The sequence below is a fragment of the Pelophylax lessonae genome (genome assembly GCF_965119305.1).
Source record: "Pelophylax lessonae genome assembly, chromosome: 4".
Taxonomy (NCBI): Eukaryota; Metazoa; Chordata; class Amphibia; order Anura; family Ranidae; genus Pelophylax; species Pelophylax lessonae.
Window position 1 is genome coordinate 373,990,069 of NC_138771.1, and position 19,308 is coordinate 374,009,376.

A 19,308-nucleotide genomic window follows, 5' to 3' on the forward strand; every position below is an offset into this window, starting at 1 on the left:
ATTTACCAATAACTATGAAGTATGAGGTCCTTTAAATATCAAAATTATGTACAGTTAGTTACACCTACTACATTTCAAGAAAATCCAAAGCAAATATGAAACAAAATCTGAAATTTTTTTGTCCAAATGTGTGCCATCAGTAAACATAAATCTCTCGCTATAGCTTTCTTTCTCTCTCTATATATAATTAGTGACTTATCTTTAAAAAAATGGGTCAACACATCATTATTGCCTGAGGTTGTGCCCTCTGACAATCTTGATGTTTTGACCCATTTCTTCAAATGTGTCATGTGTCATAAAAAATGAATAAGGTGAACTAATTTAAAAACAACACTCCCTGCCTCCCTTCTGCACCTAGCTGCTCCAATGACATAATCCTGTCACCACCTCTAGACAATGTAATGACCATACACTTCAAAACTTCACTACACAGTCCTGGAGGCTGTGTTACTGTACACCATAATGCAGGCAATGGAGAGCAGAGATTGCTCAATGCAAATGCATGATTGTGATGATCAATGACAATCTCTGCTGAGCCTTCTTTTAGAAACTAACATAGAAAAGTGATGTCACAAAAAGACCGAGAAGTCCTTTGAGTCTGCGCTTTTGTTTTTTTTTTGGTTTTTCGTTAAGGTATACATCTATGTTTGCCCTAAGCATGTTTTTTGTTTTCTAAATTGACCAAACACACACACAAAAAAAAAAAATCAGCTTTCATACTCTTTAGAGAGAGAAAGAGAAGAAATGCAAAGGGGAAAAGTTGAAAAGTTTATTTTTTTTTTTTTGTTTGTTTTGAAGTGAATGTCTGCTTTAACCACTTCAAGACAGAGCATATTTTTGGCAGTTTTTGTTTACAAGTTAAAATCAGTATTTTTTTTGCTAGAAAACTAATTAGAACCCCCAAACATTATGAATATATTTTTTAGCGAAGACTCTGGAGAATAAAATGGTGGTAATTTCAATATTTTTTGTCTCGCGGTATTTGCGCAGCAGTCTTTCAAACGCCATTTTTTTGGGGAAAAATTACGAAAAATCATATTTCACTGCATTTAAAAAGCTAAACAGTAAAGTTAGCCCATTTGTTTGTATATTGCGAAAGATGATATTGTGAAAGATGAGTGTAGCTCTGGTGATCAAGACGATACCTCACATGTGTGGTTTGAATAGCAATTTCATTTACGCCGCGACTTTATATACGTTTTCTTTAGTGCGCAAGCTCACGGCGACTGGGGCGGCTAAAAATTTTTTTCCTACTTATTTTATTTTTTTTTTTACATTTTAACACTGGTTTTAAAAAAAAATCACTTTTATTGCTGTCACAAGCAATGTAAACAACCCTTGTGACAGCAATATGCAGTGACAGGTACTCTTTATGGAGGAATCTGTGTCTAAAAGACCCTAGATCCCTCTACTACACTTCCATGTATTCAAAACGCCGAAAACGGCATTTTTGAATACAGTCACTTTTTGAATCTGCCGCCTTTAGCAGCCGAGTAACCCGGATGTGACGTCATAGACGCCGCCTCCGGGTTACGTCATAGGAGACCCAATCGAAGCCACATCTGGCTTAGATCATGGACTCCATCCAGCCTGTGGGACTGGAGACCCGGGCAGAGCCGCGGAGGGCTGCGGGAGGGGGAGGGACGTCCCCTCCTGCTCGCCGGGGTAACAATCGAGCGGCTCCCGAGCCACATCGGTCATTACCGCCAGAAAGCCGACCGCCAGCTCTAAACAACGGTACAAAGATGATGCCTCTAGGTAGAGGCATCATCCCGGTAAAACCACTTAAAGTCAGCCAACGTAGGTCTACGTCAGTTTGCGTTAAGTGGTTAAGGTGGCCATAGATGGGGTGAAATGTATTTGGTTCACCGAGGACCAGCTAAATATCGATCCATGTGTGGATGTGTGTATCTACTGATTGACTTCTGTTCAATCGCCCTTTCAAATAAAAGCTGCTCAATCAGTGGCTGCTTATCTATGCATTCTGACAGTGGGGGGGAATCTCCTGGCTTTCAGAATACAATAACACAGTGGGAAAGGATTCCCCTATTCATCTCAACAGTGGCGTCACTACAGGGGACTGGGCACTGGTCCTTTATGAGGACCAGTGCCCAGAACTGGACGGCATATTCAAGATGTGGCTGGACCAGAGTCTTGTAGAGTGGGAGAATAATTGCTTTATCTCTGGAGTGAATCCCCTCCAGAGAATGCCAATATTCTGTTGGCTTTGCTTGCAGCAGCTTGGCATTGCATGCCATTGCTAAGCCCGTTGTCTACTAGGACCCCTGGGTCCTTTTCTATATTAGACTCTTTCAGAGGTTCACCCCCTAGCGAGTAACTTGCATTCGTATTTCTGACTCTCAAGTGCATTACCTTACATTTTTCAACCATAAACATCATCTGCCATGTAGTTTCCCACCCCATTATTTTGTTCAGGTCTGCTTGTAAAGTTACCACATCCTGAATAGAAGATATTGGCCTGATTAGCTTAGTATCATCTGCAAATACCGAGATTGTGCTGGTTATCCCATCCTCTAGTTCTTTATGAATAAATTAAACAGGATTGGTCCCAGGACAGATCCTTAGGGGACCCCACTTTCCACACCTGACCAATCCGGGTACTGCCCATTTATCACCACCCTCTGAACTCGCCCCCTGGAGCCAGTTTTCAATCCAGGTACTCACCCTTTGGTCCATACCTACATACCTTAGTTTGTACAGTAAGCTTTTGTGGGGAACTCTATCAAATGCCTTTGCAAAGTCCAGATACACCACATCCACAGGCTTACCTTTATCTAGGTGGCAGCTCACTTCTTCATAGAAGGTTAATAGATTGGTCTGGCAAGAACAATTCTTCATGAATCCATGCTGATTACTACTAATAATACCGTTTTCATTACTTAAGTCTTGTATATAGTCCCTTATCATCCACTCCAATATCTTACAGACTACTGATGTTAGGCTAACCGGCCTATAGATCCCGGGATATATCTCGAACCCTTTTTAAATAATGGTACTGCGTTGGCTTTTTTCCAATCAGCTGGCACCATTCCCGTCAAATGTTGCCAAATAAATGCATACAGAGTAATAAGCAGAAAAATGAAACTTGGTAATAGAAGTTAAGCACATTTTACATCATACACATTTTTTTATTTTCAATGCATTTTTTACATTTGTGGATTTTTAGTATTTGAATTTGTATTTTTAATGTTTTGTCCCCTTGCTGTCGGAATTTTTTAATTTTTTATATTTTTTTTCTTGGGCACAATTGCTTTAAATTTTTGAGGCTTTTTTGCAAGAACAACTCACTGCAAATCATAAAGAGTGTCGTAGACAAACCTTAAAATTCCATTGTGCCTCCACACCCCACAATTCTTGGCATTTGAAACAAATTCATGCACTGATTCACACAGATTCATTCAACAGGTACACAATTTTGTCACAAGAGGTTGCCAACACTGAGGATCAACATTACTGAGCTCCCTGCTCAGCCAGTGCACATGTCACACAGACAGGTGCATCAGCCAAGAAATTTGTGGGGTGGGCAGAGCATAATGGGGAAACCTTAAAGAGTAGTTATCCTGCAGGTCCACCTACTTTTAAATTACAGCGCAAGGCAGTGGGTGGATTAACTGCCGTATGCTTTCAATCATAAGGCAGGCAGGTCTGATGGGAAATTAGTCTCTCAGTATCCTCATTTGGCCAAGCCTACTGTCCAAGTTCAGCCCCATGTCTTTGGTTGCTAGGACACTGGCAGCCTGCATCCTAGCATCCAGTGAAGTGGACTGTGTCATAACAACCAATGAAGAAATGGTGCACAGTAATAAAGTTAACACACAATAGCCCCTGCCCCCTGATAAATCTGGCCTATTTCTGTAGGTCAACTTGTAATTGGTCTTGATTACCTCTAGTTTCATCATATTTGAACAGGCAGTGATAGCCACACAATGTGAACATAAACTATCTGAGTCTGTCGTATGTGTCGGCACTGGAAGGAAAACTGTCACAAGGCTTTAATGAATTAGGTACAGGACTTTCTAATTGGTCAATGCCACCAGAAAAGTGTCTCAAATGCTTTATTGTATTGTCTTATAGCTATGTTATGAAAATATTTATGGATGAGAAAACAACTTGCAAATTCATTGCATATATTCAGTGGTCACTGTTACCAGATTTGGTTTTTGGTAATATCATTGCAACACAGGTTTTACATTTCTATCTATCTATCTATCTATCTATCTATCTATCTATCTATCTATCTATCTATCTATCTATCTATCTATCTATCTATCTATCTATCTATCTATCTATCTATCTATCTATCTATCTATCTATCTATCTATCTATCTATCTATCTATCTATCTATCTATCTATCTCACAAAAGTAAGTACACCCTTCACATTTTTGTAAATATTTTTTTATAACTTTTTATGTGACAACACTGAATAAATTACACTTTGCTACAATGTAAAGTAGTAAGTAAGCTTGTATAACTGTAAATTTGCTGTCCCCTCAAAATAACTCAACACACAGCCATTAATGTCTAAACCGCTTGCAACAAAAGTGAGTACACCCCTAAGTGTAAATGTCCAAATTAGCCCAAAGTGTCAATATTTTGTGTAACCACCATTATTTTCCAGCACTGCCCTAACCCTCTTGGGCATGGAATTCACCAGAGCTTCACAGGTTGCCACTGGAGTCCTCTTCCACTCCTCCATGATGACATCAAAGGGCTGGTGGATTTAGAGACCTTGCACTCCTCCACTTTCTGTTTAAGGATGTCCCACAGATGCTCAATAGGGTTTAGATCTGGATACATGCTTGACCCAATCCATCATCTTTACATTCAGCTTCTTTAGCAAGGCAGTGATCGACTTGGAGGTGTGTTTGGGATCATTATCATGTTGAAATACTGCCCTGCGGCCAAGTCTCTAAAGGAAGGGGATCATGCTCTGCTTCAGTATGTCACAGTTAATGTTGGGATTCATGGTTCGCTCAATGAACTATAGCTCCCCAGTGTCACCAGCGCTCATGCAGCCACAGACCATGACACTCCCACCACTTGACTTGACTGTGGGCATGGCACACTTGTCTTTGTATTCCTCACTTGGTTGCTGCCACACACGCTTGACACCATCTGAACCAAATACATTTATTTTGGTCTCATCAGACCACAGGACATGTTTCCAGTAATCCATGTCCTTAGTCTGCTTGTCTTCAGCAAACTGATTGTAGACTTTCTTGTGCACCATCTTTAAAGAAGGCTTCCTTTTGGTAGGACAGCCATACAGACTAATTGCAGACTATAGATGCAGTGTGTGGCGCATGGTCTGAGCACTGACAGGCTGACCCCCCACCCCTTCAAACTCTGCAGCAATGCTGGTAGCACTCATACATCTTTTTCCCAAAGAGAACCTCTGAAAATTAAGTTGAGCATGTGCACTGAACTTTTTTGGTCGACCATGGCGATGCCTGTTCTGAGTGGAACATGTCCTGTTAAACCACTGTATGGTCTGGCCCACCGTGCTGCAGCTCAGTTTCAGGGTCTTGGCAATCTTCTTATAGCCTAGGCCATCTTTATATAGAGCAACAATTCTTTTTTTCAGATTCTCAGAGAGTTCTTTGTCATGAGGTGCCATGGTGAACTTCCTGTGACTGGTATGAGAGAGTGAGAGCGATAACACCTGCTCCCCATTCACACTTAAGACCTTGTAACACTAACAAGTCACATGACACCGGGGATGAAAAATGTCTAATTGGGCCCAATTAATGGCTGTGTGTTGAGTTATTTTGAGGGGACAGCAAATTTACACTGTTATACAAGCTGTACACTCTGTGACATGAGTCACTTTGGTTGGGGGGCTTGTGGAACCCAGATTGCTTTAGGGAGCTTGGGAGACTCCTTGCATAGCTTTCCCAGCCCCTCTTATGTGTAAGTCACCCTGTGTCTATTAGGGGCAGAGGGTGACCAAGAACCCCTGCACTAATCAGACTCGCTGTACAGCCACACCGGACTCAGCATTTGGTGTTACCCCAGTTATCCTGGGTTCTATATGTGTGGTTTGTGTTAAAAGAGTGAAGAGACTTGTCACAAACTTAGGAGGCTTTTGGGAGAGGACTGCAGGCTAGACTCCTGGCCACTGTCTGTGTGGAGCAATCTTTATTGGTAATCTCATCAACTCAAGCCACCTGTCTTTCACACTACAACCTATTATTTACTGTGGGGATGTGTTTACACTTTAATAATATCTATTGTTCTTTGGGAGCTCGATGCCGGTGGGTCTAACCTAGAATTAGATCCCTGATTGTTCAGGTGGTTAATTGTGTCATCTATTGTTTGCCTGCTAGCATTCTGTGCATTCTGCCTAGGCTGATTTAAGTGCTCAGTTAATTGGCATGTTAATGATATCATGGTCAGCCCTACCTCATTATCCAAACCATTGTATGATGTTTTGGGTAAATATTTGACTGGTCACTGACCTACTTCTCAAGTGTATAAAAGTCTGTAATTTGGTTCCATAAACAGTTCATTCTGGTTTGATTCCAAAACTTGTACTGTCGAGTTCCAGAGCTAAGGAAGTAGATTCTTGGCGGAGATACCCAGTCAGAGTGTCCGGATTCTGTCACACACTCACTACTTCACATTGTAGCAAAGTGTCATTTCTTCAGTGTTGTCACATGAAAAGGTATAATAAAATATTTACAAAAATGTGAGGGTTGTACTCACTTTTGTGAGATTCTGTATCTATCTATCTATCTATCTATCTATCTATCTATCTATCTATCTATCTATCTATCTATCTATCTATCTATCTATCTATCTATCTATCTATCTATCTATCTATCTATCTATCTATCTATCTATCTATCTATCTATCTATCTATCTATCTATCTATCTATCTATCTATCTATCTATCTATCTATCTATCTATCTATCTATCTATCTATCTATCTATCTATCTATCTATCTATCTATCTATCTATCTATCTATCTATCTATCTATCTATCTATCTATCTATCTATCTATCTATCTATCTATCTATCTATCTATCTATCTATCTATCTATCTATCTATCTATCTATCTATCTATCTATCTATCTATCTATCTATCTATGTATCTACATGATTACACTAAGGATTTCTCTATGTGATTATGTGTGACATTAAATGACAATTAATGAGCAGAGTTACTTTTTTGAAATTTGTGTGAAAAAACTGTACTCTTTTTTTTCTGTATTTAGTGGGTTTGGGGGTTTGGGAGAGGTGTATTTAGGATATATAATTTACATAACCTGGTAATTTAGTCTGTATTTTGCTTGTGTAGTTTTTCATTTTCTTAATCATTAGTTGTGTGTTGTCATTCCCCATTTTTTATTTTACTTTATTTCTCTGGCTATTTTCTTTTGTGAAAAAATGCTTAAAACAAAAATAATAATGAAAGACCATACCTGACACTCAGGAGCCATTTAACCACTTAAGCCCCGGAGGATTTGGCTGCTCAAAGACCAGGGCCCTTTTTTAAACTTGGCACTGCGTGAATTTAACTGACAAACTTTAAATTGGGCGGTCATGCAATGCTGTACCCAGACAAAATTTACGCCATTTTTTTCCCACAAACAGAGCTTTCTTTTGGTGGTATTTGATCACCTCTGCGCTTTTTATTTTTTGTGATAATAATAAAAAAAGTGCGAAAATTTTGAGGAAAAAATTACATTTTCAACTTTGTCTTTTACAAAATATCCAATATACTCAATTTATGTCATATATTTTGGCCAAAATGTATTTAGCTACATGTCTTTGACAAAAAAAATCTCAATGAGCATATTTTTATTGGTTTACGCAAAAGTTTTAGCGTCTACAAACTATGGTGTAAATGCTGGAATTTACGCAGCTTTAATTTCTGACTGCCTATCTCATTTCAAGAAGTGCTAAAATGGTAGGGTAGTACAGAACCCCCCCCCCCCCCAATTACCACTTTTTTGGAAGTAGACACCCTAAGGAATGTCCTGAGAGGCATTTTGAGCTCATTGAATATTTCATTTTTTTGTCACAGGTGTTTGAAAAATGACTAAAAAAAAATTATTTTTTTTACACAAATTTGTCATTGAAATGATATATTGCTCACACATGCCATGGGTATATGTGTAATTACACCCCAAAATATATTCTGCTGCTTCTCCTGAGTACAGGGATACCACATATTTGAGACTTTTTGGGAGCCTAGCTGTGTACGGGACCCCGAAAACCAATCCCCACTATCAGAATTTCAAAGGGCGTACATTTTTCATTGCATTTTCTCACTACCTATAACGGTTTAGGAGGCCCTGAAATGTCAAGATAACACAAACCCCCCCCCCTCCAAATGACCCAATTTTGGAAATTAGACACCCCAAGCTATTTGCTGAGAGGCATGGTGAGTCCATGGAATATTTTATATTTTGCCACAAGTTTCGGAAAAAGTTGTCACTAAAAGATAAATTGCTCACACATGCCATGGGTTTTTGTGGAATGACACCCCAAAATACATTCTGATGCTTCTCCTGAGTACAGGGATACCACATGTGTGAGACTTTTTGGGAGCCTAGCTGGACCCCTACAGGACCCCTAAATCCAATCACCACTTTCAGGTTTTCTAATGGCGTAAATTGTGCATTTCACCTCAGCACTACCTGTCACAGTTTCCGAGGCCCTAAAATTTCAAGATAACACAACCCCCCCCCCCAAATGACCCCATTTTGCAAAGTAGACACCCCAGTCTATTTGATGAGAGGCATGGTATTTTGCCACAAGTTCCCGTGAAATATATTATTATTTTTTATTTTTTTTATTTTTACACAAAGTTGTCACTAAATGATATATTGCTCATACATGCCATGGGTATATGAGAAATGACACCCCAAAATACATTCTGCTGCTTCTCCTGAGTACAGGGATACCCCATATGTGAGACTTTTTTGCAGTCTAGCTGAGTACAGGACCCCGAAAATCAATCACCACTTTCAGGCTTTCCAAGGGCGTAAATTGTTGATTTCACTCTTGACTACCTATCACAGTTTTGGAGGCCATGAAATGCCAAGACAGCACAAACCCCCCCCCCCCAAATGACTCCTACTTTTCGGAAAGTAGACACCCTAAGCTATTTGCAGAGAGGCATGTTGAGTGTTTTTCAGATCTCACTTTTTGTCACAAAGTTTTTGAAATTGAAAAAAGAGGAAACAAAATGCATTTTCCTGTTTTTTCTTCATTTTCCAAAAAAAATTAGAGCTGCAAAATACTCACTCTTTTTGGTTATGCCCATGTTCAGGGAAAGGCCCAGAAAGATTTTAAAATAAGGAACCGTTAAAGGTTTCCAGCCGGATGGTCTGGCAAGTGAAATTTGAAGTGAAGTGAAGTGAATTTGGGTTGGCGGCGATGAATTGGTGTGCATATAAATTTGATTGATCCACAATAGATCTGAAAAGATCTTCCGTGAAGAACAGCTCATAAAAATCCAGGGGCGTAAAATTGTCTGTTTCCACATGGATTCCAGGTTGGGCAGTGAATGGGGGAAGTACTGGCGCTGTAGTATCAGTGGGTTGCCAATTGGGATATGTCAGCGCATCAGGGAGGGCTCTATGGGCTCTACAGGCCTGTCTTCGAATACGCGGTGGCTGTGGGCCACTACTCGTGCTAGCCACCGCACCAGCTTCAACTGCACTTATGGGACTCGCCACATCACCAAGTGTTACTGCAGTGCTGGTTGTACTAGATCCAGGGTATACTAGGCAGCTGGCGCTTGCCAGGCCACCAGAAGGATGAGTAGCACTAGTACCGACACTCTGCTCCATATGAGAACGCTGCATTTCAGCAACTCCAGAATAAGGGCCGGGTACGCCTAATTCTAACATGGACCATCCATCGTCGGAGCTATCTGTCAGGGAGCTGCTGCTCACTTCAGGTTCGTATACTGACCCTAATTTTGCCAGTGAGACTTCCACATCGCTCTCATCTGACATGGTCAGTATAGTGTAAGCCTCTGCACAACTGTACCAACGTTTGGTAATTCTAGTAACTAAATTTACCGGTACAGTAGTGTGACTCACAGGTAAAAAAAGCACCTGGTTGTGAAGGACTATTTCAACCGCTACCAAAAAAAACTGCTAATGCTAGCAGGGATCAGGCCTGACTCTGCTAACACAGCGGTTTTGTGTTTTTTGTAAGTGACAGTAATCTATTGATTACTACATTTGCCTGGGTGGGGTGGGCTGGGCGGAGTGGTTAAACGCAGGTGCTGGCAGGAATCAGTGCTGATGGTGCAAACACCGCGTTTTGGGAACCCTAAACTATGGGGACACTAGTATAGTTCTGATCAGATCAGATATTGATCTGTTCAAAGAATATACTAGCAATGGAAGTGTGTGTGTGTGTGTGTGTGTGTGTGTGTGTGTGGTAATCAAGGGGTTATTTTTAACTATGTGCTGGGGATCAGCGCTAAACCTACTTTGGACAGAAAATAATTTGCGAGCGATAACTCAAGTCACAATCACACTAATACAAAAATACATACATAAACCACTATAGTGCAATGTGACAGGGGGGAAGGAGTTAACTGGGGGTGATCAGGGGGGATCAGGGGGTTAAATCTTTATTTGGGGGGGTGGCGGGGACCCTAAACCTAAAAGGAACGGCTGCAAGCGCTAAACCTGGTCACAAGTCACACTTATACGGGTATATAGAAAATGCTATATACTGTATACAGTGTGTGTTGTGACAGGGGGTGTAGGGGTGATCAGAGGGGGATCAGGGGGTGGCGGGGACCCTAAACCTCCTTGGGACAGAAACTAACTCGCTAGCGCTAACTCAAGTCACAATCACACTAATGCAAAATACAGTAAAACACTATATTACGTGTGTATTAGTGTGCAATGTGACAGGGGGGAAGGGGTTAACTGGGGGTTATTGGGGGGGATCAGGGGGTTAAATCTTTATTGGTGGCGAGTGGCGGGTGTTCTAAGTATAAAAGGAATGGCCGCAAGCGCTAAACCTGGTCACAAGTCACACTATGGGTATATAGGAAAATGCTATATACAGTTATACAGTATACAGTGTGTGTTGTGACAGGGGGTGTAGGGGTTAACTGGGGGGGGCGGTCAGGGGTTAAGTGTGCCTATCTAAGTGTATGTGGGTGTGCTTGGTGCAGTACTCACAGTTTAGATCGCTCTCTCCTCTCGATGAATCCAAAAAAGGATCATGGAAGGGGAGAGCAGGTCTTTTCTGTGCCTGCGTTTACAGTTCACAGGCACAGAACAGAATCTGATTGGGCCGGACCGATCAACAGGTCCAGGCCAAAAATCATTGGCCTGGACTTGATGACTGATCGGTTCTGAACCCAATCAGGTCATCAGCGGGAGCACGCCCCAGAGCGGCGGGAACAAGCGGCGTAGCGATACGTCGCTTTGCCTGCACGGGGCTGACCACTGCAGTATATGTACTTGCGGCGGTCGGCGAGTGGTTAAAGCCCACCGCACCCTTAGAACCACCAACATTTTAATATTTTAACAAAAGAAGGAGGTGATATATGCGCTGCCACTTAGGTATCAGAATGAGAGGGACTCAGAGTGAGCTGTTGATGTGTTAAGAATGGTAGATCGCTAATAAAATTGTAAGTATGAGATTAGGACAAAGTCCTAAACCATCAGCAGCCAATTCTAGTATTTTCACCAAATACTGACAGAAATAATGTGCAAGAAACGAATCAGCGCTAATAGAATGGAATCTCAAAAGCTCTAAAAAAAGCTAACAATGCATCATATCATAAAATCCTGAATAAAAACGTATGGATGAAATAAGAACAGTACAATTTTATAACTTGCGTAATCTCTGGTAAGCCTGGGACATATAAGACCAAATGTCCCCACAACAATTGGAGTAAAGTATAAAAACAGCCAAACTATCGCATCATGTGATAAAGGTCGCAAAAAATGTATGTCTGCCTCCAATCCAAAACAAATGATCACTAAAATAGTATCAGAAGATCATAAATAAAAATATGTATGGGTGATGAATCGGCGTGTTTCAATATTGATCTAAGTGCATAAACCAATGTGTAAAATCATGAAGATAATATAAATAGTGAATAAAATAATATAATACTATAATAATTAAATATATGTGAGCAAAAAATCAATATAGTTCATATATGAAAGAAAGTGCATTAATATTTTTAACCATACTCAACTCAGTTTTGTATACCCTAATGACAATATACTACAACAGATGCAGTGTTTTGTGTCATTCAACCCCCCCCCCCCCCCCCCATGTAAATAATTCCAGTGATATTTTATAAGCATAAGCATTTGTAATACATTATAAAAATTTATTATTTTATTGTGTTTTATTGTGGTAATAAAAGTATTTTTTTTAATGAAGGTAAAACATGCCTGAAGCATTGTCTGTTCTCCTAAGGGTAGATTTACATGTGTCTAAATATCTTTTGTGTCTAAAGCCCGATCTGCATTTGGATCACTCTTCAGAGGCTACTGACAGGCTGTGAGGAAGCGACACTACACCTCCTCACCACGTGTTTTAACCCCTGCTTTGCTGCTTGCCAATCGCTATATCTTGGATAAACTTTGCCACAAAGCATTGTGGCAGCAGTATGTAAACATCCCCGTCCGCTGCCTAAGTGGGAGGGGGGGGGGAGGTTGGCTGGTGGCAAAAACATAGCTCAACCACACATTTTTTGCTGTCCTTCCAACAACAAATCTAAATGAAGCCTAAAAGTAAGGAAGACTAGCAAATTCTGTAGCAGCAATTTGTAACAGCTACAAATTTCTTATTTACTTAATTTGTATGGTAAAATGTAGCTGGCTACAGAATTTTTGCTGTCTATATTACTCATTTAGGCAACTGAAAAGCACTCATAGGTCATGATCATCAGCAGCTTCATTAGATAACATGAGTAGCTGCTGAAGCTGGCATTTCTGTCACTAGCTCTGAACACCGCAAAAAAATTGAGCTACAAATCGCTTGGAATTTCAGTGAAACAAACCTTTAACTGATTTCAATTCATGTTTTTCCTAACAAGCAAAATGCTAAGGAGAGTGTTTCTGTATCTGCTACAAATTATTGCTACAAAATTGTCAGTGTGACAGCGGTCAGTAGGTCTCTTTTTCACCATCTGAAGGTATGGACGTGTTAAGGTATGGCTGGAAATCTGTTGCTCACCTATACTTTTTTCATAACTGTGGAACGCACATTTAAGTGTTATCCGTTTGGGAAAATAGAGTTACAATGGAAAACTGCTGAGCTTTAAATACTGTTTTTAAACAAGCAGTCCTTTGCAATTTTCTATAACTGACAAAAAACAATCTGGTGTATGGTGAGCGTAACATATCACTAAGATTTACTTTTTGTTTTTTTGTTTTTTTTCTATATTACCTGTAACTTACTGCATTAACTGAGTAATACGATTTTTTTTTTAATGTGCATTTTACTCTGCTGTTAGTTTTTGATCTTTCATTTGTTTTGGTTGTAAAACATTTTACACGCTATACAAAATTTCACCACTTCACTCATGTTTGTCATTCACAAAGATTTTCTATATCTGTTTAATACAGGCCAGCACTACTGCCAAGATCAGTATTTGATTGGATTTTTATATTACTCAAATTGAATATATTTTCTAATGGTCACAAAGCAATGAATGAAATCAATAACCACAGCTGTTTATTTGATATTTAAAAACCTGAATGAGCATTATGGATTGAAAACGATTTGTGTTTTATATTTCAGCGGCATGTCCAGTTCTGTGCAGTGGTAATGGACAGTACTCCAAAGGCACCTGCATATGCTACAGTGGCTGGAAAGGAGCTGAGTGTGATGTGCCAAGTAGCCAGTGTATAGACCCTACATGTAATGGACATGGCTCTTGTATTGAAGGAAACTGTGTGTGCTCTGCAGGGTTCAAGGGAGACAACTGTGAAGAAGGTACATAACTTTCTAAATGTGTTTGTGTATTATTGGGTGCTATTGATAATGCATATAGTTTTTTTTAGAAATGGTAGTTATCATTATCAGTAAAATACTATAATTGTATGTCATAATTTCATAATATAGTACAGTGACCTTGATTTTAGCCAAAACAATGATATACTATTACATTTTGGAATGATTGCACTTACAAGTTAATTTATAAGCATTGGCAATCCTGATTTACCAATGAATAATAAAGTAAAATTAGCATGTGTGAGTAAGAAAAAGCATGTACCCTATAGAAAAAATACTGCACCTTAATGTGAACCTAACCTGCCCTAAAACATTTCTAAGGTGAAAAAAGTACAAGAATCTTGTATAATCTGCAAATACCAAGTAACCAGTGGAAATAATAGCACTGGACCCATAGGGTTTCCACATTGGTATTACTATCTTAAAGTATTGATGTAGATGTAAATAATCAGGTTCCCTGGCAGGCATCTTCTACACCCTAGAGCAGTGGTCCCCAACCTTTTTGACACGGGGACTGGCTGTGTGTTTGAAAATTATCCCAAGACCCGGGGGGGGGTGCAGTTTTTCTTCAGTGATTTGTTGGAGCAACGGCTGGTGTTAGTGCTTCAGCTATCATGACACCATAGCTGATATGGTGTCAGGATGATTAAAGCGCATTATTTCCATGATTACATTGTAATTTAAAATCAAATAGTTCAACTCACCAGAATCAGTGGGAGCCCTGAGTGTGTTGCCTGCCACTAGATGGAGCTTGTCACTTGCCACTGTTGCCTGCCACCAGATGCAGCTTTTCACTTGCCACGTCGCCTGCCTCCAGATGCAGCTTTTCACTTGCCGCCGTCACCTGACACCAGATGCAGCTTGTCACTTGCCACCTCACTTGCCACCAGATGTGAATTGTCACTTGCCTCTAGATGAGGATTGTCACTTGCCACTAGATGCGGATTGTCACTTGTCATATCACTTGCCACCAGATGCGGATTGTCACTTGCCACCAGATGCAGATTTTCACTTGCCATGTCACTTTTCACCAAATGCAGATTGTCACTTGCCACTAGATATGGATTGTCACTTGCCATGTCACTTGCCACCAGATGTGGATTGTCACTTGCCATGTCACTTGCCACCAGATGAGAGTTGTCACTTGCCACCAGATGCGGATTGTAACTTGCCACGTCAATTGCCACCAGATGCAGATTGTCACTTGTCACCAGATGAGGATTGTTACTTGCCACCAGATGTGGATTGTCACTTGCCACCAGATGCGGATTGTAACTTGCCATGTCACTTGCCACCGTATGTGGATTGTCACTTGCCACGTCACTTGCCACCGGATGAGGATTGTCACTTGCCACCAGATGAGGATTGTCACTTGCCATGTCACTTGCCACCAGATGCGGATTGTCACTTTACCACCAGATGTGGATTGTCACTTTCCATGTCACTTTTCCCCAGATGCGGATTGTTACTTGCCACCAGATGTGGATTGTCACTTGAAACGTCACTTGCCAACAGATGTGGATTGTTGTCCCTTGCCATGTCACTTTCCACTACATGCTGATTGTTCATTGCTACCAGATGCGGATTGTCACTTGCCACCAGATGTGGATTGCCACTTGCCATGTCACGTTTCACCAGATACGGATTGTCACTTGCCACTAGATGTGGATTGTCACTTGCCACCAGATGAGGATTGTCACTTGCCATGTCACTTGCCACTGGATGCAAATTGTCACTTGCTACCAGATGCAGATTGTAACTTGCCACATCACTTGCCACCAGATGTGGATTGTCACTTGCCACGTCACTTGCCACCAGATGCGGATTGTCACTTGCCACCAGATGAGGATTGTCACTTGCCACCAGATGCAGATTATCACTTGCCACCAGATGTGGATTATCACTTGCCATGTCACTTTTCACCAGATGCGGATTGCCACTTGCCACCTGATGTGGATTATCACTTGACACGTCACTTGCCACCAGATGCGGATTGTCCCTTGCCATGTCACTTGCCATGTCACTTGCCACTAGATGCTGATTGTCCATTGCCAACAGATTCAGATTGTCACTTGCCATGTCACTTGCCACCAGAAGTGGGTTGTCACTTGCCACCACATGTGGATTGTCACTTGCCAGATGCGGATTATCACTTGCTAAGTGAGGGTGGAACAGTGAGAGATGTCATCTCTCTGCTCACCCACTGCACCTCAGACAGTGTTAAGTTTGTGGCTGGCTGTGAGGATGAAACAGCTGTTATGCAGGGCGGGCGGTAGAGATAATGTAATTTCTCTGCACGCCCACTGATGCCGAACGTCTAAAAGTGCAGCGTTCGCGGCCTGGCTGCAAACAGTCAACAGCCCAGCACCGGCTCGGGGGTTGGGGACCCCAGCCCTAGAGGATCTCCACAGTCTCTTTGGTGGGTAGTGTACCTTAACACAAATTAAAATTAAAGTGCCACGCCACCCTTAAGAGGTCCGGATACAACTTTATTCCAATAAAATCAAAGACAAAATTGATATTGGGTTAATATTGGATTGATTCTTAATCATAAAACTTTTTTTTTAAAAAAGCAATTTTGGGTGCTAAATACAATAGCAATTACAGTGACAATCGAACAGTAAATACAATAACATTCACATTAACAAAATGCAGTCCACATTGAGCTCAAAGCAGTTCCAATGGTTTAGTCTTTTTACATACCAAAAAAGTTGTAAATACTAATAGTGCCAAACACTAATAAATATACAATAAAAAAATGTACACATTATTTAGTCATCATGCTTGAAATCAGTTAAAAAAAAAAGAAGTATTGTAGTAGACAGAAACATAACAGATAAGAGAAACATAGAAAAGATATGTAACCATTGTTACATTTTTAAAAAACTGAAAAACAGGATACAAAAGCACATAAAAAAGCTAGGTGTCATGTTTAGTAGTTTCTACAAATTACTAAGAAAGTCATATACAAGTAAGAATTATTTTTCTTACGTTAAAAAAAACAATGGGGTTGATTTACTAAAACTGGAGAGTGCAAAATTTGGTGGAGCTCTGCATGGTAGCCAATCAGCTTCTAACTTCAGTTTCTTTAATTAAGCTGTGACAAAAGAACCTGAAAACGGGTTGGTTTCTATGCAGAGCTGCACCAGATTTTTGCACTCTCTGGTTGTATTAAATTCATTTTCATGTCTTTTATGTGGTGTAAACTGCAAACTGTACACTAATACTGTAAATTAGCCACTTTGCAATATGCGGCCACTATCTTTGAGTTTTCAATAGAATATTAGAATGAGTGCCTGAAATGCATGCACATATCAGTCATTTTAAATGCGCTGTAACCATCTTCAAAAATACTCCATATTTTATGGTACTGTATTGTACTCTATATCATGGCTGCTTATGAAGTATGTGAAATATGTAAAAGCTAGTACAAAGGCTATTGATTCTGGATCTAGCCAATGTTTAACAAAACCATCATTTCAATTGTAAGCATGCATCCTGTATATAACCCTCAACTTAACTATGATAAAAGATTATATCAATGCCTAATTTTCCTTTCACATCTATTTGCAACAACCATTTTAGTGTAACTAAAATAGAACAACACAGTTTTCCATGTTACTATAGAATGATGTAGTTTACAATATTTATTGCTCTTCCAAAAATAATGGGACCATGTCATTCATATGCCCTTATCAAAGCACAGAATGCAATTGAGAACTCTGAGTCAGCAGTATTTTTTATTCAAGTTAAGCTTTTTAGTTGGGATATTCATCATAGCTATGTCATCCAAACAATTCACCTGAAATGAAAGTGGCATAGAAATCAATAGGATCCATATTTTCTGCCGCATAAACACTGTTGCTCTATTAACAAATTTGCAAAGGAAAATGAAATGGAACATTCGTCAGATTTTACACTTTGTTGCAGTGGGGACATAAGTGAAATTGACAAATTAGGTTAACTTAGTGCTGGTGTATTTGCTCGTTGCATGGCCAAGTCATTTTTCAATGACATTTAACTTTCTAAATGCAATTCATGATGTATTAGAAGCCTACAATGCATACTCTATACAGACCTACTTTCGCCCTAGCCCTTTCTTTTTTTTTTTACCTATGTGATAAAAGGTACACGCTATTTCAGACCTGTTTAGAAATCATATAACAAAAGGAGATTTAATGGGCAAACTTTCAATCTAGATTGTATTCTTTACTGTAATATGATGTACTACTGCTCATTTTTTCTCCTTGTCTACACCACTTAAACATATTTATTTTATTACTTAAAATTTTGGTCATAGTATTATAAAAATTGAAAGCCGTGTGACAAAGTTGTCCAACCTTAATTATAGTTACAGACATAAAATTTAATTTTGTAATAAAACAGTTCTCATGAAGTAGGTTCATAAAAATGTCATGGTCCTAATTGAAAACTAAGGAATATTTAGCTACAAAAATAGCTTATACACCTACAGAGGCATCTTCCCTAGCTAAATGGATTTCTAGGGGAAGACTGAGGGATAAATAAAACAGGAAAATGATGTTTTCAAACATAAGACTAATAAAGGAAATTTGTTAGTTTAGCTTTCAGTGGGGTTAATTTACTAAAGGAGAAAAATATTTATCTAACAGTGTTCACTCAACTCGTCCAAGCATATGCAAAGGAAATTTCTTTATTTTAAATTTCCCTATGAATAGCTTGGTACAAACTGAACACAGGTTACTTGATTTAAGTGGTTCTAAAGGCAGAAGTTTATTTTCTTTTTACCTTAAACAATTATATGATAAAAAAAAACAAACAAAAAAAAACTTCTGTGTGCAGCAGCACCTCCAGCTCCCCTATCATTCTCAATCCAGCAATGTGCACAAGAGCCTCGGCTCTCCATGGACTCTACATCCTTATTGGCTGAGACAGCAGTGGGTGCCATTGTCTCCTGCTACTGTCATTCAAAGCCAGTGAGCCATTGAGGAGAGAGAGAGAGACGGGGGGAGGCCGAGCTGTAGCTCTGTGTGTGCAGCCTGCTTGAGTGCTTGCTCTTTGGGCACTTGGCAGGAGGGAGAAGCCAGGAGCGCCTGCGGGGGACCTGAGAAAAGATCGGGGCTGCTCTGTGCAAAACCACTGCACAGAGCAGGTAAATATATATATATATATATATATATATATATATATATATATCCCTCAAATTTTCCACTCATCTGCTCGCATTTTGCGAGTGGAAAATGATTTAGGGCAAGTGTGGGGCTGCCTCGAGAGCTGTTCTCCCAACAATCACCCAGGGGAAGAGAGAGGAGAGGAAGAGGAAAGTCAACCAGATAATC

The 19,308-nt window shown here is 40.0% G+C and overlaps 1 protein-coding gene across 1 annotated transcript in view; it reads left to right on the plus strand.

Moving 5' to 3' along the window:
* The window catches only part of LOC309552099 (teneurin-2-like), a 1,659,581-nt gene that overhangs the window by 1,291,001 nt on the left and 349,272 nt on the right, over positions 1 to 19,308 (plus strand). Inside the window, exon 11 of the mRNA XM_082252878.1 lies at positions 13,778 to 13,972. Coding sequence (XP_082109004.1) covers positions 13,778 to 13,972 — 195 coding nt within the window. The remainder of the gene's footprint in view (positions 1 to 13,777; positions 13,973 to 19,308) is intronic.